The following is a 22,520-nucleotide window of genomic DNA, read 5'->3' on the forward strand; positions in this document are numbered from 1 at the left end:
CACTGTGGAGATAGGTCTGGTTATTCAAGACTACAAATTAGCTAAATAAAGCAATGACAGACCCTTCTAATCCTAACAAACTGGCAACTATCTGAAATTCTTCATTAACTATTTCTTTATATTTTCCATGAAAACAAGCCTGGTATTCATGTGAAAATGTGTCCAAATTTGAAAATGTCAAGCCCGCCAGGTTGAGTAAGGTTGCAGACATCATATTTAAATTTGTTTTCTCATAATGTCACAAAATCAGATTTAAACCATCACAACTCCTCCACAAGACACCAAATCGTGCTTGCACAAGGAAGTTAGGCTTACAGGCTTTTAATCAGGTTCTTCTTTTCCCTTATAATTTCTGCAAAAACACTATGTAAAAATCATATAAATTTATGTTTCCAAAAGTCATAAATTGTGTTTAACATATAATTTGCAAAGACGCAAATGTTTCAGTCTTCAAGCTATAATGAGAATCTTGTCCTGCATGTTACATCTGGCTTTGGTTATCCTTCCACTCTGTACTTTTTTTTTTTTTGGTAAAAATGCTTATATTCACACAGGCTGTCATAACTTTGAGCTAAATCTCCCACATTATTAGTGAGACGCAGAGCCCCTACTGTAACTGCACAGCACTACTTATCCAGTCTACCTGGATTAAACAGATCTTGAAATCCTTTGAAATAAATTGAGGTCATGCCTGCCAGGGCTTTTCACTAGTCATGGTTTGTACCTTTGTGACCTGCAAGCTACTATTGCCTCCAAACAGATAAAGCAGTCTTAAATACTCACTATTCTAACATGTGTAATCAGTGCGCATGATGAGGTCAACCAACAGACAAGATAATACAGGTAAGGTGATCTCCGTCAAAGCAGCTGGACAACATAAACTGCACAATATTATTACAATTTATGATTTTTAGGAGTAAGGCAGATCTATTAACTTTACTGACCAATCATTTTGTTGAGTTTACAAGTAATTTGAAAAGGAAAGACCATTAAAAATGTGATATTTACTTACAAAATCCTCCCCGGAAGGAAAGTTGTAGTTGTAGAAATTGTTGAGCCTAATTGAAGCACTGAGGTAGCAAAGAAGATTGCATTTGAATTTGATTTTATGGATACCACTTTCTAGTAAGGCACCCTTTCTCTAAAGTGTATACATCATCATTAATGGCTTTATTAATGTTTAAAGGAATAGCTGTACTGTTACTATTACTGCTATTGCTTACATCAGTCATTTAATCTAATGCTTTATAGACAAATTATAAGCCGGAAAAAAACACATTTAAAAAATCTTTGGCTGGTGTTATCCTTCCTATTTGCTGGTAGTGCAGTTATAAATGTTGGTAATCCATTCATAAATTCTGCACTAAATTGTTAATTAATATACTTTTGTACTGATCCTCTGCAGCCCTTCGCCAAGGTAAGTGTGCAATCCAATCAATGATCGGACATATTGGATTTTTCACAAACTGGCAACGCAGACATTATTCTTACTTTGTTTTACGAGTAAGAATAACAGATCAATAACAGCTCCATAAAGCTGTAGTAAATGATTTATTAACCATTAATACAGCCATCATTTACAGCACCTACACCCTTTATAAAGGATGCCTTGTTGGAAAGTGGTACCATTTTATGCCTCAGAACTCAATCCATCTCTCTGGGTGTAGAAGAACCCATCAGTGCAGGTGATCAGTTTCGTTATAAACAGCAAAGTTGGAGCACAGGCTGTGATCAAGACTCCTGATTTGTCACTTCTTGCGGAGTGCATTAGATGAAACCTTGTCCGACACTCCGAGACTCATACACTATAAGACCTTTCCTCTCTTAACCTTTTGCATGCTATCCGATTCATCAAAACATGCGTGAAGGCTGAGCAGTTGGGGGGATGGGGAACATGGTGTCAAAGCAGGAATGCATAGATTAGCAAATGAGAGAGACTCTTTGTCAGTGTTTGTGAGCACGCATATGTGCATTCATGTGCATGTAACTAACACAATGGCGTGCGAGACAATTGTGTGTAACACTATAGACACTACTGTGCTGTCAAAAAAGTTCACCTTCATGGAGAAGCAGGGTCTGCTGATAAATTATGCATACTGGAACTCAGAGAGATGGTAGGAGGCTTGCAGTCGACTGTAGGAGGACTCCTTACAGTAAGAAAAAAGGTAAGAGAGGAGAAGGATGAGATGTTGGGAGAAAAGTTGTGCGAGATGGGTCGTGTAGAGGATACATGCATAGAAGGTGTGGGTTAGAGAAAGAACTGTTGAATGTAAGCTGCAAAAATCCTTACATAATATATTTATGTATGCATGCACCTACACAGCAGTGACTATCAGCAATTATGTGTTCTCATATGTGTTGTTGTTTTTATGTAGGGATTAAATTTAAGACCTACCAGGTAACGCCTGGGTGTGGCATATATTTCTACCAGACATTTTTGCTTGTTGCATTTTCTGATGTTGTTTCTCAAACAACTTTGGAGTTTTCCAGAGCTTGTATAGCACAAATCCATTAAGACCAACATTGCCCCATGTTGCAGTGTGGCTCAAGTACCACTGGTTTTGCCAGTGTTACTTGTAAAAAAAAAAAAAACGAGACAGATTAATTATAACCTGTTTTGAAAAATGGAAGAGCTAGAGTGACAAGTAACTGAAATAGCAGCATTTAGGAAGCAGGAACCTACAAGTATGAGTCAAGTTTCCTAACAGTGAGCAGTGGTTGAAAGAACAATGGGGGGATGAAGAACTAAGCACAAACATTTAATGAGAAATGACAAGTAGGTTGTGTCTAGCTTGTCTTTGACCGAAAATACAACATTTAATTTTCTCAAGACTAAGGAATGAAAGCTTTTTTTTTTCTGCCTTTCAGATGAACAGTCTGGGGAGCTGCGGTAGAAGACTGCTGAGCCTTCGTCCAAGTTAATGTTACAGCAAAAGACATCATTCTCATCAGCTGAAGTGAAGTTAAATTGATTTTGTGACCTTGCAAACGCCTTTAGGATGTGCGATCAAGTGCCTCTCTCTCTTTCTCTCTCTCTCTCTCTATCTCTCCCTCTCCCTCCCTCTCTCTCTCTCTGTTAGTTTCATAGTTGTGGCTAAAACATGATTATCATTTAAAAGCTGGAATGTCAGATCCAGATCAGACCTAAAACCTCTGAAATTAATCTTTGGCCTGAGGTCTGTCTGTTCACCGGATTTCATGGCAGTCAGGACATGCTTATAAATATACTGTAAATACAAACATTAAATGATTACGTAACATAAAAATGTGGTCTGGATGTATGAACTGATGAAGATGCCCTAAAATGTAGTGTATATTTATTGTATTCCTCATCCTTAGCACACATTTTCTTTTCTTGACTGGTTCAGTCAAAACACAAACAAAGGAAATGTCCTTCTTGCTGCTGTGTGAAGTTGCCATCTTGTGTACGCAAATCCCCGATTGTAGTGTGTATAGAAATGCATGCAGGTCTGCAGATGTCTGCATCTGTATTTAAAATATGAACAAAGCTTAAGTCCTATACTCACTCTCCTTTCAGCTCTGATTCAGTCTCCACCAACTGTTGACAAAAATATTTGCCTTGCTAGCAGCTAAATGCTCCACTGTATCGCTAACTTTGTCTGGTTTTTGGCGCTGGGAAGGTGGCATACAGTGGTTTTATCAGTCTTTTTTGCTAAATGCTGATGAGAGTTGTGTGAATGAACCAAAACAGTAAAGTTGCAGGGCATAGAACCAAAGCGATGAGCTAAAAGACGCTAAAAAGCTTTATAGAGTTTAGGGGAACTGCAGACTACCACGGCTTGAGGCTTAGAGCCAATGCGGAAGTCCCTTAAATTGCAATGCCACCGGCAGCAGCTAGATGCTGGGTCCAAAAAATCCCTGGGCTCCCATTCAAAAAGCGGCAACTTCTCTCTTGAAATACTAAGTCAATAATTTTTTTCAATAAGTCATTACGGTCTCAATCGCTAAATTCAGGCCCTCTACTAAGTGTGCTGGTGGTTTTTGCTCTGTTAATAAGATTTGAAGACATAGTTGGCTCTGATGTCTGCCATGTGGGTGTCGATTGACAGCTGTGTCGGACTATTGTCACAATATTTTGTTAAGTTTAATGTTGCTTGATTATGCTACCTGCCTTGTCAGCACAATTTAGCTTAAGTATCTAACGTTAGCCTAAGTGTGCACCACTCGGCATTCGCTTTGGTCCGAGGTAGCGCAGTGTGTTTCCAGACCATGAAAGGCAACACCCTGCACTCCTTATTTGGGAGGTCCTGGCTCCAAACTGAAAAAATGGTACCGACAATAAGCTGCAACTGTGGGCTTCAAACCGGCTCCTATGCAAACCGATGGGTGACATCACACCTCACTATGTTATATGCGGTCTATGCATTACACATAGTAATTTCACTGTTGATGAAATAATACTAATCATAGCAGCTTTAAAGAAAAACAAAATGGTTTTTCTTTTCTCACTGGCTTGTGAGAAAGATTAATTCCAAGCAAAGGGCACAACCTTTGCTGCACTGTGAAGCATTTTGTGACTATAAACATTTGAACAGACTTCACACAGAGAGAGGGAGGGAAGACTGATGTGTGGGATCCAAAGACACGAGCTGGACAGGACGAAAAAGAACGGAGGATGTACTGTGCGAGCGCCAGAGAATCACAAGGCTGCCTCTCATTTCCAAGTATTCTAAACAGAGACAGCAGAGACGGGCCACACAAACCACACACACATACACACACTTAGACCACAGCATCTTCAGAGGTACAATTTCACAGACCCTAATTACAGTGGACTGCAGCGTCTCTTATTTGGTTTGCCAAAATCTTGACTCGCACACATTCTCGTATACTGTTTACAGATCCAGACACACACGTACACAGCTGTGTATGTTCACACCAGCATATTAATTCAAATATGCTCAGGTATGGATGTAGTAGCTACACTGCAATGCTAGGCCTTTTTTTTTTTTTATACGTACCAGTGGATAACACTGAGGCTGTTTTCCTTTCCAATGCTGACTCACTTTTCGTGCACCACATTGAAATCCTTTATGGGAATCATTCTACTGTATTTACATGCACATGGCAGCATAAAAATTTGCACATATCCTGCTGAAATTATATATGCATGAGAGCATTTCTAAAGCATTTCCTTCTTACTTCCAGCGAAGCCAATAAATCCTTGCAGTCCTTCACTTCTGTTTTGTCTGATTAGTATGCCGCATTTATCCTGAACTGAAAGTCTGATTGCTCACTCTTTCTTTCTCAACAACCTTGAGTTCCTTCAAGGAGGGTCATGAATAATGACCCACTGGTTCCAACATCGGCCCTTATATGCTGAGGCTGTTTTCTCAGGAATCATTGAAGACAAACAGAGGAGAGAGTAGAGTTCTGAAATTACAACCCTCCCCATCGCTTCAATTTCTCTCTCAAATCCTGTCTATCTCTATATCTTGGTTCTCAGTTGGTCCAAATTGAACGTGAGACCTTTGTGTTTTCTGTGGTACCTTTTGTACCTCCTAAATATCCCCGTCTTTCTTCCTCCCCCTTCTGTTTTTTTTTTCACACTCTTGCTCATTTACATTCATTGTACAATGCATGTTTCTCTTCCCTTTCTTAGAGAATTCTCTAAAGTGAGGGGAAACTAGGCCATTAGGCTGCAGCACAGCTTCTCCCTCGCTTCAAGTATCCCCTCTCTTTCAATTCCCTCTCTCACTCTCTCTGTCTTTCTCTCCCACTTTGTCACCCTCCCTCCTGCCCAGTCTTACTCTCGTTTTTTCTTTAAATTGCCTGCGGTATCCCTCAGTCTTTTTCCCATTTTTTTGGTAATCTTTATCATATGACATTCTCATTTTCTTCCTTTCTGTCTTGCTGCTCTTATTGCCTTGGGTACCACCGTGTCCCACCTCCAACTTGTCCCTGTGCTACTTTGTTCTGTTTTCTCTCCTATCATCCATAATCCACACACACACACACACACACACACACATACACACATGTTCAAAGTTAAAGACCAATTCAATAGACCCGAAAAATATTTCCAGGCACTTTCTGTTCCTGTTCACATTTATTTTTCCCTATGGCAGAAATTAATGGGATTTTTGGGTTCCATTTACCAATTATTCTGTATTTAAAAGAGTAAGATTGTGCTAATAGAAATGGCGGGGGCCAAAGGTATTTGAAATGAATCTATTTAAATAATGACTTTCCTAACAGGCATGGAGATGTTATCATTGTTTCATAAAGCTAAGAGGGTGCATTATGCAACAATTCAGCAGTCTACTAAAAAAAACATATACAGTACAGTACTGTAGATGTAGGGAGGGTCAGCTTTAAAACGCTGCTGGTTTTAGTACTCCTTTAAGGCCAACACATTGATGCAGCTTAAACCTAAGTTGGCAGTAAAAAATAGGCATTTCTATTGAATGACTCAAGAATGAAACCTGCTTATAGTATGGTCTGTGGAGCAACCAGAGTAAGAAGGAAGCTGTTTTTAGTAAGTATGTAATTTTTTAATGCTGTGAGCACCACAAATTAAGGTCAGTTCACTTTTATTGTATTAGACAGAAACCTCAGGTATCAGATATTTCAAAACCTTGACAAATAAAACCAAAATCTGTATGAATAGATACCACAAGAGGTGAATGAGAATTTTTTTTTTTGTTTTTTGTAACTTGGGTAAACTCCTTAATTTTAATAGGTACTTGTGCTGTTCAGTAATAATGTGTATAAAGCTACAGTGACAGTGGCTCATTAAAACTTGTTAAAACAACTCAAGGTGCTGGGTTGATGGGGGTGTGTTGCCTAAGGTAGCATTGAGATGAAAAAATACAAGCCAGGAAGTCCAGTTTGAGTAACAGATCCATAAATTTGACACCAAAACATTGTGTAGCGGTTTACAACAGTTTAAGGAAGGATTTTCTCTAAACTCTAAAGCGACAATCTTTTTTTAACCTCCATCACAACAATCTTCAAGTTAACAGTAAAAATCCACGTTACAAAGTGATATATAACATCAACGTGAGCTTTGCTGGATGACGTGGCAATGTGTCACAGCAAAAGTTGAGTCATGCAAGTAAACAGATAACTATGCCGTTCCCCACTGCGTCAACACAGTAGCCTCATTGAAATGAATGAGGGAGCTGCATTTTTCAAGGCGGCCTTAAAACATCTTCTAATTAACCTCAGCTCAATCAAACTAAAAACTTTTTCAAAGCTATTTTTAACATTTTAAAAAAAAAAAAATCTCAATTTATTGGAAAAACAATAAAAAAGTTTGCATTAGCTTCTGAGGTAATCACTTTACAGCCCAATTCATTTTCTCTTTTGTCTCCAAAGCTTCTTATTTGGGCAGAAAAATGATGTCATGACACGTATTGATTTATCCGTCTGAGTCCCCCCTCCCCCCCCTTACTTCTCCTTCTAACTCCTCCTTCTGCCCTTTGTACGTTTCTTGCTGTCTTGTCCAGGTCCCTTAGGGCTAATCTGTTAGTGTACCAGATGCATGCGCTCATTAACCTGGTGCCACCTTCTAAGAGCCTCATTGACAGTGACACACACACACAAGCTCGTGCATATATGGCAGTGACAGTCACACACACTAAGACACATGCTCCCTCTGTGACATGGACATTATTATTGGTATGCTGTTTTTTTTCAGATGCAGGATTTTTGACAAAAATAGCAGACAAAAAGAGTAAAAAGAGGGGTAGAAAAGAGCAAAGAATGTGCCAGAACAACAGACTGGTGGTGAGACGAGGATGTGTCTCTACGTGGCCCAAACTTAGTTTTCAGAAACCTTGTTCATTTAATTTGTTTATTGTCCTCTTTTCTATTTCTTTCATTCATTTGGATTCAATGGTTCTCATGTTCTCCCCTTCCTCTCTCCCAAAAGAAAGATTCAAAGGATGCAAAAATAAAGAGATGGATGAAGCACCTTCCCTCCCTCCTTCCCTCTTCCCACATCCCTCCCTCACACCTCTCCCTCCGAGGCTAAAAGCTTCCAATTTCCAGAGAAACAGACTTCATACAAAAGAAGAGAAAAGAAAAAAAATCATCCAGCTTTTTTGTGTTTTTCTTACAAATGGCAGCTGTCTCTCACATTGCCTCCCCCATTCACACCCTCACACCCTCACAGCCGTTGCCGTATCCAAATCTACCGCAAAATGCCACATGGGACAGCCCCACATCCCCCCACTATCCTTCTCTCCCCATCCCACACAACCCCCTGCCCACCCGGGTGTGTGAGTAGTGGGCTGTGTGGAATAAATGAGCTCATTCATACAGTGCTGAGCAGCCCCAATGTAAACAAGCCTAAGGTAGGAGTATGCTTGGATCAGAACCACCACCTAACTGCTGATCCCGGGGTAAATGATATTTGAAAAGTCATATTGTACAGTTTCAAACTACTTGCTTTGAGCGTTTATTTCAGAGCACCTGAAAACAACTTCAAGCTTTCAGTGGCTTAGATTTGAATTTCAACTAATCAAGTGGCTTCTTTCTTATGCCAAAAACGTGCTGTTGGGCCCACAGAGAAGAAGCACTTCAGTGATGCAGATGCAGTTAGAAGTACACTGTAAAATGTCACGCAGGAATTTAGTGGATTCCATAAATCATTTATCTACAAGTTTCATTAAATTTAAGTAAATTTAAAATTCTAGTTTTCATTTGCAGACACATTTCATAACTTAAACATGAGCTCTTTTCTTTTTGACTTGAAGTCTTTGTGACTTGAAGCGATGATTAGAACGAATCTACTGAGTTGAGTGTTCACTTACCTCATTAATTAAAACTACTTTTATATTTAAGTATGCAGTTTACAGTGTTTAAGTGTTTCTTAAGGCCTGGTCACACCAGCATCTATAACAGTAATATTTTGCAGCTAAATCAATTCATTTTCAATGAGGCGAAGTACTTTTGTAAATTTACATCTCCTTTACTGGAGTATTAAACTTCTCCACAGTTGGCAGGGTTTGTGGACAGTTATGAGACAGGAGTCGGCACAAATATGTCTCTTGAATAAACTAAACTGATAAACTAATTGTCCTTTTAACAACCAAGCTAAATAGCAGGCACTTATTAGCGCTAGCGTATTCTCAGCTGGCTAGTGTGTTAGCAGCAAGCTGGCCAGCTACAGTAGTTTGCTCACTAGCCATGCGAGTAATCAATTTTCAGAGTAAATTTTGGAAGCAGAGATTTGGCTTGAGTTTCCTCTGCTTCTTTTTTTCCCAAGTATGCATCAGACAGGGAGATGAATTCCTCCAAAACTTCTGGATAACTTAAATAATCTTATAATGGAATAATGCCAGTGCTGCTGGTTCTTCTGAGTTTCCTCTGTGGTCTTATTCTATTAACCACAAATTCCAGAAAAGTCATACTTGAACAGAGAGTGTGGTGTGAGTCCAACTCTCTATTCTCATTCTTTCATTATTCTTCCTTTCACAGAAATCCATCTTCTCCTGTCTGTGAATGTTCTGAACCATCAGACTATGGTGCTCTTGGTATCTGTCTATGAATGGACAGACACAGACTTCATAATGAGGAGCTCTGTCAGCACTTCAGCTTCAGAGACTTTTATTGCAAAGTGTAAGTTAAGCAGGAAGGAATGAAACAGAGGGGCTGTGTTATAGGGTTCCTCTATATCAACAATATAATTATTACTGTATAGAATGTTAGAGGATAATTATTTTTGCACTAAACTAAACATCCGTAGGCTTTAATCAAAGTCAGACTTGCATAATGACCACAAAAATCTTGTTTGATGAAACTGGGTCAGTCAAAATGCTGTTTCTCTTACATTGTTATATATTGTGTGTATATATATGTGTGTGTATTTGTGAGTTTTTCAAGACAGGATCACAAAAGAAAAGGACAAAAAATGAAAATATTGGAAAATTTGCAGTAGATGTATTTATAAAATTCTTCAGTTCTTCACATATTCTTAAAAATTCAATTTACTTGTTGTTATAAATTTACCTGTTGACTGAACAAAATAACCTTTTCCCATGGCAGCAGCTTAGTGGATTCACCTAAACTTACTTTAACTTTACTAAGGTCCATAAGTGCTGTAATAAACCAGATGCAATAGTTTGTAGTTGTGTCTCTACCATCACCAGTGTTCAATACCCTGATCCTCACCAATCCAGGGTCTCCTCCCATCTTCATCAGCTCACAGACTCAGCTGCTACAGTAAATCCAACATAGTGGAGGCAGAGTCAGGGTTTACACTGAACCTCTCTTTTGCAATAAATAATTAAAAAGCGATTACATAAAAAAGGAGACCTTGTTTTTGAGATTTCACCTTAAGAATGTATTCCTGGAGAATAGGAACGTCAGGTTCTATTGTGTGTTTTGACTACATGCATCTATTTCCATCTGTTTTTTAAATTACTGTCTGAGCTCTAATAAGTCAGTATGAGAAAAGCCCTCGGAGGCTGAGACATGTTTACCAAGCTGCTGCAACATGTATTAGGCAGATGGGTGTGTTTCCTAAAGCTTTTCATTATTAAGTGAACAAAGGTGTTCGCATTCTTGAAAACCACTCTTTGAAAAGTCTTGTATAGGGCTAAAGTGGAAATGATATATTATGTACACTTTTTTAATCTAACCTTGGCAAAGGTCACGTGTCAAAATTAATTGGTTTTTAATAATAAATCATTACTCTCAGCACTGCAGATGTCGCTGGTATCTCATTTCTCAAGGTCTGTTATCCATTCCACCCCCTCATCTAATCAGTGAACTCCAAAATATCTTATCAGCTAAAGTGGAAATGGCAGAAATATTCTCAATGGAACAACAACAGGAAAAACTTTTATAAATATGGACAGTCTTATTAAAAAAAAAAACCCCAGAATAACATTTAAACTTAACACCCAGCAGAGGTTTATTCTCTGAGTTAATCAGATAATGCACAAAGCCATTCTCTGCTTTGGCTCACTACACGCTGTAGTTTGAATTCTTATTCATTATCTGTAGCTATATTTATTTAATTGCCTGAAGGTAGTAAATTTATAGTACAATACAAAATGGAAATAATGTGTGTGAATACATCCTGAATAATAGATGAACTCAAGGTCAATCATTGCAATCTCACCACATTATAACTACATATAACTACTATAAATTGTATTTTTATTTTTATAGTAATAGCAATAATAAAAGAATAAGAGAAGTGCTGTAAATAGTGACCTGAATCTAAATTTACAGAGACTTGAGTCTGAGTGTAAAATCTTTGATCTCAAAAGCGACTGCCAAACATCATAAACCTAAACCAGTCATAAAAGAGAGACAAAAATAACCGGTGGGACACAAAAGCTACCACTGACATTGCTTGTAGAAAATCAGTAACATCTAAAAAGACATATAAATCAGCATGTAAAGTTCAAATAAGAAGGCAAATGGAACACCACCACTGGGTATTTCCTAGTAAAAAATAATAACATTTTGACACTCTGCTTCCTATAAATCCCTGTAAAGTGCCACACTGACTCACACCTCCCTTCTCATTTTAACATCACCTCATTAATGCCCTCCCCACTGGCCATCTGACCCTTGTCTTACCTCTCATATTCCAGGTTGTCATGGTCACAGCGGGCATCTTTGTGCTTCTCCCAGTCCTTCCCGTGGCGGCACGTTGTCAACGACACGATGTCCTTCCCGTTGTGGATGTGATGGAGTGCGTTTCTGGTGTCTGAGCCGATGCCTGTCAGATAACGCTTCCCTTTGAACATCAGCAGGTACTTCCTCCGTGGCGGGATGGTGTTCCTCACTAGCCAGCCCCGTTCTCCACCCTTCTGGGGGTGATCCTTCGAGAACAGTGGGATGGAGACGTCGAAGCCTGGCCTGAAATGTTCTGTGTTGAGGCTGGCTTTGGCCAAGATGGCCTGACCGATGTTTAAGCCCAGGTCCTCTGTGTAGTTGGGCCAAGTGCCTGAGTACAGGTTGAAGATCAGGTGGTTCCGCCCGTCATTCCACAGCGGGTAACCACGGATACGTTCATCCACGTTGGGCACAAACTGTCCTGATAGCTGGTCCCGATCAAGGGTGTCTATCCCGAGCACAAACAGACACGCTTCACGGGGGTCTGACGTGTAGTACCGTGACTCACCTATAGACGTCAGGATCTTCCTGTAGCTTTCCGACACGCGATCGTTTTTCTCCGATGGATATATATACACCCTGAACCCGTCCCTCCCTCTACGCCGGCACCGGGAAAAGTCAAAACAGGTCTCCATGCGGCAGCGGCTGTCCTTATAAATGGCAGACCATGCTTGTCGGCGCTGGCGGGGGGACTCGGCCGTCCCAGGGTCCGTCTGGAGCTCATCCAGGTGGGCATAGCGGGGCAGGAAGGCCCGGTCGGTCCAGTTGGGCCAGGGGCGCACCACCTCACCCCGCTGGCGTGTCAGCAGCCGGAGCAGACGTAGCTGGACTCCTCCGCCCCAGTAAAAGAGGACCAGCCAGCAGCACGCACACAAGCCCAGCAGAACATACTTCTTACGCGCCTGCATGGGGGCCTGTCACAGTCTTTTTTTTCCGCTCTGTCTCTCTCTCTCTCTCGTCCTCTGTTCTTCTTTTCCTCTGCCCCTCAGCCCTGTGGCCTCACAGGGGTGGGGGACTGACTTGTGACTTCTAACAAGGAGCTTCTAACGGAGGACAATGTGTTAACAAGGACATCACTGCCTCTGAGTGTGGCCCAGTCCACTTTGCCATTTAGAATGACACAATCTGAGTTACTGACTCCCCTCTCTCAGTCTCTTTCTGCCTTCCCCATTTGCTCTCCACTGTACTCTCAGATGTGTGTATTAGCCTGTCTCTGCTGTGGCATACGCTGCTTCTGTTGCTGCTGTGTGCATTTCTTCATCTGTCCAGCCTGGTTGAGAGTGATGAAGGGTGATTTCTCCGGTCTCTCAGGCCAAGCTTGCTGCCTCATGGTGCCTGGCGAGACTGATGTCTGCAGGGCCCTTCATGGGAGAGAAGTAAACAAACAAGATCAGTACAAAGCAATAGTTGCCGCTCCACAACCAACACTGGGACATACTCTGGGATTGGTCGTGACACTGCTGTGCCAAGCAAGAGGTGCCCTAACTAGCACTACAGATAGTCCAATGGGTATAAGCTTTCATTTGGATAGTTTTTCATTTTGGATAGACATATGTGATCTGCAACCTATATCATATTTAATACACACGAACACACACATATAATGAAACAGCAATAAAGCAGCACAGCTGGGTAATGTTTCACAGGCAGTAGAGGATTTAAAACTGTCAAAATTCCTCCTCAGCTCAAGCTCATAAGGAGAAAATTGAGAAAAGTACAGCTCAGTGCACTCTCAAAAAGGCATCCAACCCTGATTAGCCACAAATCAAAACCATCTCTTCATAAAGTCCACCTTCATTCTATCTCTCTCCCTCCGTGGTTTCCACTTTTCCTGCAAAAAAAGATGAATGTGACTGGATATTCACAGGCTCGTACGTGCTGTGATGTGTACTGACTTCTGGAATAAGTGTTTTGCGATAGTGTGCAAAACCTGGCGCAGCAGACGGGACTAGATATTATCATGCTCTTCAAGCTCCAGCTGAACTGAGCCAGATACAGTTGAGGTGCAGTGATGAAGAAAATGAGAGTGTTTAGTAGCTGAAATGGAGATTTGGGGAAAGCAGAAGGAAAACAAAGCCACTTTATGGCCCTGGAACGCCCATTCACCTTGGAGAGACCGAGTGAAGGCTTTTTTTGTTACATTCGCAAACTTGCAACGGTTTTTCTACCTCATATTTTTGCCAAACATCCCCCCATAACTCCCCAACATGTACAGTATAGATGTGTGTGCGGAGAACACCTCACAGTGAAGGGCAGTGTTCCTACTGCCAGCTGCCACACAAAGGCAGCTTTCAGGTCTCACCTGCCTGCTCGCTTTACCTCTCATTCACATTCCTCATTTCTGCCTCTTCTCCAGCCAAGCAGAAGTGATGCCTGCCATCTCTGCTTGCAATAAAACAAACAGCACGCTGGTGATGTGGGTAAACAATGCATTGTCTGATTTCGCCACCTCAAAAGGATTGAGGAAATAAGGTTCAAGTGTGAATAGAGCAGCTTTTAGTGATAAACACTGCAAATGCAGTATATGTTTATGCAGTATATATCTCCAAGATGTGCTCTACTATGGTATATCTTGTGAATGTCTTTGTACCTGTAAGTGGTGCTAAAATGATTAAAAGATTAATCGATTAGTTGACTGACAGAAGTCCATTAAAAATGACAAACATTTGCTGGTTGCAGCCTCTCAAATGTGATAATTTCCTTCTTTTCTCTGTTTTATATCATTGTAAAATCAGATTACGCAATGTTTATCATACAACAACGAAATTTGAGGGCGTGTTTCTAAAATCCACTGCTATTTTGGTGTATTGCTTGCCCTGTTGCATCAGTAAATTGGACTGTTGTAGTTTACTTTGGTTACATAACATGGACAAACGTGCAAGCTCTGCTGAACAAATAATGTAAAACAATGTAAAATGCAACTGCCTCATAGTAATGTTAGCTTGTCACCCAACTTAAGCTGCAGAGGCACTGCAAATGAGCAACTTTAATTGTACAACATAGTTTAGGATAATGCTGCGTTTACACAACATTAGCGGAATTGGGAGAGCAGAAAAACCTCCAAGTTATTTTGACTTGGGAGCATTCACACTTTATTCCAAGATAGTGTCTACACTGCAAGTCACAGCCTAAATTAGTTGAAATTAGCTAGGTAGTTACAAAGTTACCAGTTACAACGTGTTCAAAGTTTTAAGAGTTAAAGTACAATTTTATTATGATGTAGGTGCCAGTAATGGTGGCTTTGCAACTATGCTGTCAGCTGAAATGCTGAGCAACTGTGGCTCATTTTATCAAGTGACACTATCTCTCAAGTGAGAGATAGTGTTGCTGTCAGAAATTCCTGATATATCTAACTCTGAATTACAAGTCTGAGACTGGTGTGAATCTTTTTTTCTTTCTTGGCCTCTTGTAACGTTATACAGTCTGAATCACATGATATGAACGTGGTATTAGGCTGCGTTTAAATACATATTATTTCGCTCTAGTTTATTAAAACTTGATTTTTTGAAACACTAACAGCCCTTGTACTTGGCAGTATTGCTTAAGTGTGACAGTATCATCTGGGCACATGAGTCTTGGAAATGCATTCTTACTGTTAATATGTGTGGGAGTGAACACCACAGCCAGTGGTGTCGACCACACTGCAACAGATAATTCAAGTCGGCTAATCTACCTGCAGTGATATTAGTGGGTGGTTTTTGACACCTTCTTTGTTTCTACTTCTCTGGCCACGATTGTAGCCGCCTGAGCAGCAAGCAGTCCAAGTTGGGGAGAAATAGACACTGGGGATCCCATTACATACTCCTCATCAATAATTCACTTGCTCCTTTAGTTAAGGCATTGATTTTCCCTTCTTTATGTTTCTCGTGCTTTATATCCCCTGCCACCAACGCACACAATTAGACCTCAATCTTCCTCAGGATACACTCCAGTGAGATATGTGTGCGAGCTCTGTCCTGGTGATTTGTGGTTGTGGGGATATAATTGATAGTGATGGCGATGACGATGGTAATGATGACGGGCATGAAGAATTTATTCTGTTGCCTTATCTAATTTAATTCCAAGCCATTTCACATAAGGACAGCGTTCCTTTTGTCCATCTTTTGGCCGTGCAGAAATAACTTTGCTTAACTGTCATCTCACAATACGACATGATGATTATTTAAAAGCCTTTGACTTGACACCTTTCATTCCATTTAACGTATCAAATAATAGAAGCTAAAAGCTCAAATTTTAATTGATGTCAGAATTACAATAGGAGGCAATGAGGTATAACAGGTTAGGAGGATGGAGATAATATGTGAATAGTGAATAACGGATGAAGATAATGTTGCAGGATATTAGGGCATGAAACTATGTATTTTTTAAATACATAACAGCCTCAGTTGAACACTCTTATGTTGTTCCCTACCATCCTACATTTAGAATGCAAAGAAAACTGTACAATATCAGTTGTATGGCCATTAACAACGAACAATGATGATGAATGTAAGTTGGTGCAACTCTTGGGCATGCCTGGACCTGACTGAGCTGACAACATCCTTGGAGCTGCAATTCAACAAGAAGACACGCACACATAGATGCGCACATACGCGCGTAAGTGGCTTTAAGTGGTGAGAGAAGTCCCTCTGTCATGGATCAATGATGGATCATTATGGTTGGGTGACTAGCACCGGGAAAAGCCACAAGGCTCATTGAACAGAGGGGCCTGAAGGTGGAAGGACGGGGTTCAAGGAAAGGTGAGGGCAGGACTCAGGGCGCTACAATCGCACCCCTCGTCATTTGTTTCCCCGTCTATTCCTTCTTCTCTAAATCCCTGCCTTCCATCACTCCTTCTACTTTCTCCACTCCGTTTCCTATGCTACCTAAGCTGGCTTGAGGGTTTCACTTAGGAACAATACAATTTTCATGCTGTTTTCCTTTTTCAATTATTCCTGCTTCATCCTCAAAAGGGGGTGGGGGTAGGGGAGGAGGGGATGAAGAGAGGGGCATAAAATACTTAATCACAGACATGAGGAATACACTCAGCAAGGCCAAGTATTCTTTGATCATTCGCACGCCTTGAGAGCAGAGAAACTTCTAGGAAGGTTCATTTAGAGTGTACTGAGCAAGCAATTAAATTGTGTCAACACTGCAAAGGGGAGAAAAATAATAGAATATTGCGCAGCGCATTAAAATCTGCTATTACAAAGACGCAGGTGGATGATGTACCATCAGAGTTGGACGAACCAGCTTTTCTACACAATGTTCCGTATCCTTACAGCAAAGTGATGACTTCTCAGCTTCAACTGTCTTCTGGTTGTTTACCCACCTTATCTTACCTGACCTCTCTAACATGAAAATATCGAATTTTATTTAAACTAGAATTCCTGTTGAGTATAGACTGATCTGGAGGACACATGAAAGTCAATACTCAAAAGGAAAGCAATGGAACAAGTCAAGGGGAATAAAAGGTGAGGCTGAAGGGCATTAAAGTGGCGCAGAAGGAGAGAACGACAAGGGGTAGAAGGACTATATGATTGATATTTCATGGGTGACAGCTGGATCTAATCCCTCTACTTACTGCCCTTGATCTCTTTCTCTTTGCAAGCCTTAAGAACTTCCCTCGACTGTTTCTACCTGCTGCAGTTTTCCACAGAACTACACTATTAAGTCATTCAGGGAAATGGAGTTGAAATTTGTCATCCCATCTGTCTCCCTTGAATTGTGTTTACACAGCAGCTTATTCAACTGTGGTTATGCAGGCTTTGATAGAAAATGAAAACTGACGCTTTCTGGAACGGATGTCACCGATGATGGCTTTGTGCTGGAAATTCAGCATTTGTCAATTTGTGTTTTTCTTCTACTAAATGGGATATTTTTTAAAAGGGATTTCTGCCTTTCAGGGACTGATTGGCTTTCCACTTAATTGCTCAATTTGTTGTTTTCTGGCTGAAGTACCAGTGCTCAGCGCTGACATTGTAGACACTCAAAATGAAATCCACGACCACTATCATTACGGTCATTCTCCAGGTGGCCGAGTCGTCGCTACTGTAAGAGAAGCAGCGGCTACAGCGTTATTATGTCTGAAATGATTTTGGTATTGACATGGAGCGGCTTGTAAATTGACACTGTATGGTCCAAATGCCCGGCAAAATGAGATTTCTATTCCTTCCCAAATGATATGGTTAGCTTGTGAAGACAGTCCACCTGAATGATGGGAGCCTATCATACACTGACGGGGGTGACTGCACTGAAATACCATGATTCGTGAGTGTTCAGTGGCAGCAGACCTTTCAGTGACTTTTTGTGGCTGTTTGTGCCTGAGTGTGTGAGCGTGTGTCTAAACTATACTTAAACACACATCTGGCATGTGTGTTTTTGCTGGCCGAAAGCTGGGAACATATTAGTTCAGTGAAATGAAGTGTTCTGAGGAAAACACAAATCTTGTGGTGAGGTGAAAGGCTAGGTCGAGCTAAAATTAAACACCGGACTCTATCATTACAGGCCCCAGAGATGTGACAGCGTGACTGGGGACCAGAAGATTGCTGCACTTGTCACTTTTGTTATTGCAGTGGTTCCAAACCTTTTATGCTGATGACCCCTTCGAGTGAAGCTATGTCTACTTGTGACCCCTCAATAAAGGTTGCATATGTCACCAAATGGTGGCCAGTTCAACCAGTAAGTTATTTTTACTTCTCAGTTTTATTTGGGAACTGTTAAAGGGGACGTATCATTCACATTTCCAGGTCTATATTTATATTCAGGGGCTCTACTGGTATATCTTTGCATGATTTACAGTTTAAAAAACTCTTTATTTATCTTATACTGGCTCTTTATGCAGACCCTCAGTTCAGTCCTGTCTGAAACAGGCTGTTTTAGCTCCTGTCTCTAAGGCCCCCTTCCTGGTAAACCCACTGTTCTGATTGGTTAGCTTCCAAAAGCTGCGTTTTGACTGATTTTCAGCGGCTTGGGAGGTTAGGTAAAACAAACAATAATGAAAGGATTTCTCCTTTTCTTGTTCTTTTGTCAAAATGGAAACTTCTCAAATATATCTGTACATGTTCGAGCCCAATTCCGATCTGGAATACAAGAGTGAACATCATGAACAACCAATGGAACAACCTCAGCAACAATGGCTACAGGCAACACTGCAAATGAAGCGTTCAGAGCAGGCTGAAGCCCTAGCTTTTGACTTTCAGGGAACCTTTTTTACACACGTTCACCTCAAGTTTTGGAACTTGGACTATGTTTAATATAGAAATCCAACATCATAGCAGTGTAAAAATAATGTTATGTCCCCTTTAAGGGGCCTGAACACATAAAAATATCCATATCACAAGCGAAAAAGCTGAGATTAGGGAAAAGGCTAAAAGAATCAGCTAACCTTTTGTAGCAGAATTAGATATTTTCTGCTTTCTTACCCCTTTAGTCACCTCATAACCCCTTAAATTTATCTTGTGATCCCATGGAGGGTCCCAAACCCCAATTTGGGAACCACTTTGTTAGCGTGTGTTTCTTTGCTTTAGTGACTGGAGGGGACAGTATAGCCAGGAATTTGTGCATATGCTCATTAATTCAATATGTGTTTTTATTTGAGTGAATGTGAATGCCTGCATAATAACAGGGTTGCATTTCCATCTCTCCGAAGATTGTGTACAACCTGAGCATGAGCGACTGAGTGCATGAGGTTGCAGTGGAGATTTGCCAGTCTGTGGTGAACCAAAGAAATCCTGCTGCAGTAAAAAAAAAAAAAAAAAAAAAAAAAAAATATGTGCTGTCTTCCCTGACAGACATTAAAGGCTTACAACGGGGATGTGATCCATGTTCTATTTTCTGTCCTCACCTACTAGTTGCCCTTTCAAATTGAGGTGCTCTTTACCCACCCACACACCATATGCATATCTAAGTAGACAGATACATGCATATGCACATTTTCAGTGTGTGCTGAACAAATAACTTTTTATTGTATAAAAAAAATCATTTCTCATGGCGTCTACACACAGCTACTGAAGTATTTTTCCATTAGCTCGACCACCTTCGAACCATAATGGCCATAAACTTAATCAAGCGCTAGTACTTTTACGAGGCCATTTTCATAATATGTATAACAGTATGTTCTTCTCCACCTTAATAAAACTGTAGTACTTGCTCCACATGGGCTGAGAGGCTCTGACATGGTTAATAAGATGTTTACCTCAAGCTGAACGCCCTGCAACGCAACCAGCCTCCCAACCGCGCTCACATTCCAAACCCAGCATAATTACAAGCCGGGTTGATTAATTATGTCTCAACAATATGCTGCACTCCAACGCCACAAGGGCTAATTAACAGAATGAACGAGATGGGTAGGAACAATTATTAGGAGGTTCAAGCTGGCGTGCTGAATTTGGCAATGCTGTTTACAGTCCCAGGAAAACCGGGACAGAAAACCGCGGATTGGACTGGATCACACAGACAAGAGACCAAGATCACAGCTTTACACTGGCACACAGCTCCGAGCGTATAGAGTGGAAAAGCCTACTGAGGTCAGTGGTACAGCAAGCGCGCTGCTCTGTTCTCGGGTGCCTGGCTGTGCACCTGACAGCACACACAGCAGAAACAGCATGTAGCGAAGTCCATCTGCCTTATTAACTGGTCCGGGCTCGCAGTGCATCCTACCTGCAACTCATCTTATCTCTGCAGCTTTGGGGCCTGGAGGCATTCCTATCTCAGAAACTCAGATCAGATCAGCCTATAAACAATCTGACCTTGACAACACAGAGAAGAAATACGATCTGACCCTGGGATAAGGAGGAAGGGGTTCATTCCAAACTGGGTTCAATTAGTAGAGCGTCCCTGACATTTCAGATTAAAGCAGTAGTTTTTGCCACACGTTTCTTGAAAAGATTTAGGATCTTGTGAGGAGAATAAATTATTTAAAAGCTTTTTCTGTGTCTGATTATAGAATTTATAACACTAATACTACACTACTGTTCTTTTACTCTCCAGATTGATTATGAACATGATTTTTATGCAAGCACAGAAAAAGTGTACTAGAACACAGGAACACTACACACAGTGACCCATCAGGGTTAATAGCTTTTAAAGGTTGCACATTGATATTCCCAATCCACCTAATGAATGCCTTGAATATGGAAATACCCAGCACCTCTGGAATGTGAATATTGTCTTTGGGCAACGTTACAAGACAAGATTTGTGCTTCTGTTAATCACAAGAGAGGGTATTACAGAACCATCACGAATGTAAAATCCCATTAAGACGAGGGGTTGCCATTACAATAAAGTCATTTCATAAATCAGATGAAATGCGTGTACAGCTTGCTGTCAGGAACCACCCTCCCCAGAGAGCCTCTATTGCGCGTCCATGATAATGACAGCACTTTATTTGGGATCACTGAAGTCGCCATCTTTTTCCATCAAAAAATAACAAGAGAGTTGCAATTAAATGCTGCAGTGAACTCCGGCAGCCCTGTTTGTTTCTTTGGGATTCATTAATACATGGAGCACTTAGTGGGATGTGAAAGCAGGTAATTTTCTGCTCTTCCCTGAGCTATTAAATAATATATCTTGAATGGAAGAGGGGCATCAAACACAAATAGAGGCCAGAACAAAGCATATTTTATTTGGACTGCATCAAAAAGACACAGCCCTGTTGCATTTCTTCGAAAAGTGAAGCCAAGACGGATGGATGAGTGTTCAAAAAAGCTTTCAAGTAAATTGAAATTCACTACAGCTCTCAAGAAAGACTTAATGTAGAATGATATTTCCTGAATTTAATATAACTTTGTTGTTCTGCCTGAGTGAGCACTTTAAATGGAAGTCAAGTCACATTGTTTGATATACAACTGTTCCCAAAATGCCTTGAACTGTCAGTGTGTCAGTAGTCTGTTCAGTATCTTCAGTATAAATTCAGATTTGTAAATATCTGTCTGCAAAGTAGACCATAATTAAGACATATATAAGACATATATAAGACATATATACATTCAGTGCCTTTCAAGATTAAACTGATTCTGATTTGTATGCTACTTTGCAAGCAGGAACAGTATGACAGCTGAACTACTGGCAGCATTATTTAATATTCTTGGTTGGTGGCAGAGTAATGTGCAACCCGCAGCCCATCTGTCCAGTGGGAGAAGCAGATCATCTGCCAAAAGATTTCAACGTGTACTGAAGCTTGTACAAGGCTCAGAGAGTAGATTTTGGGCTTAGATAGGGCCCAGTGAAAGTATAATTATACACAGTAGCATTACAATTACTGTTAATTATCCATTAATTCATCACACAACCTACTGTGACCCAGTAACACTATGTTAACTCAGTCTAACGTGTGTCAATCTCACTGTCAACATATGCCATCTATCCAGCCTACCTGTCAATGAATTATACTGAGATCCGTTGCAGGTGGCTGTAGCAGGTTCATCCGGTTCTGTACTGAGAGGTTCAGACTATCCAGTCCCCCCCTGAAGCCGAATCAGTACAGTTGCGCACTGAACTGTTGAGCGCCCTGCACTAGCGGCGCGACTCAGCTCAGTCAGCCGATGACACCAGCTGTAGAGGCTCAAAACACCAACTTCTCCTCCTCACGGGGCGAGCCCGCTCTCCATTTACGAGCCCTATAATATGATTAAGTTACAAGGCTGGCATAGCGCAAACATAAGCACCGTGCGGGTGCGTCTATAAAAATAATCAAGGCGGAGTGTCCAGCCGCCCCTCCTCCAAATTTCCCAGATCTCCCACTTGCCGATATGTCGGGTTCTCCTTAATTATCCAGCATGCATCTCTCTCTCATTCAGACCGCACATCATCGGTCCCTGCTGCTCCACCAGCTACCTTGATTTCCTGACAGTGGTAACAGGCTGCGTGTGTCAAATAAAGGCTGGTAGACTCATGATAATCCAGTGGTGAATTAAAGCGCCCCTGTTGCACTTACAGTG

The 22,520-nt window shown here is 41.0% G+C and overlaps 1 protein-coding gene across 4 annotated transcripts in view; it reads right to left on the minus strand.

Moving 5' to 3' along the window:
- LOC137198667 (exostosin-1c) overlaps positions 1-22,520 on the minus strand; it is an 88,205-nt gene that overhangs the window by 59,776 nt on the left and 5,909 nt on the right. For 3 of the 4 annotated variants that reach the window (XM_067612544.1, XM_067612543.1, XM_067612540.1), the window contains exon 2: positions 11,563-12,962. In XM_067612544.1, the coding sequence (XP_067468645.1) occupies positions 11,563-12,509 (947 nt within the window). In that variant the 5' untranslated portion in view covers positions 12,510-12,962. Of the gene's footprint in view, positions 1-11,562; positions 12,963-21,955; positions 22,382-22,520 lie in introns of those variants that run through there. The other variant, XM_067612542.1, reaches the window with a different exon arrangement.

Source organism: Thunnus thynnus, chromosome 15 (genome assembly GCF_963924715.1).
Source record: "Thunnus thynnus chromosome 15, fThuThy2.1, whole genome shotgun sequence".
Taxonomy (NCBI): Eukaryota; Metazoa; Chordata; class Actinopteri; order Scombriformes; family Scombridae; genus Thunnus; species Thunnus thynnus.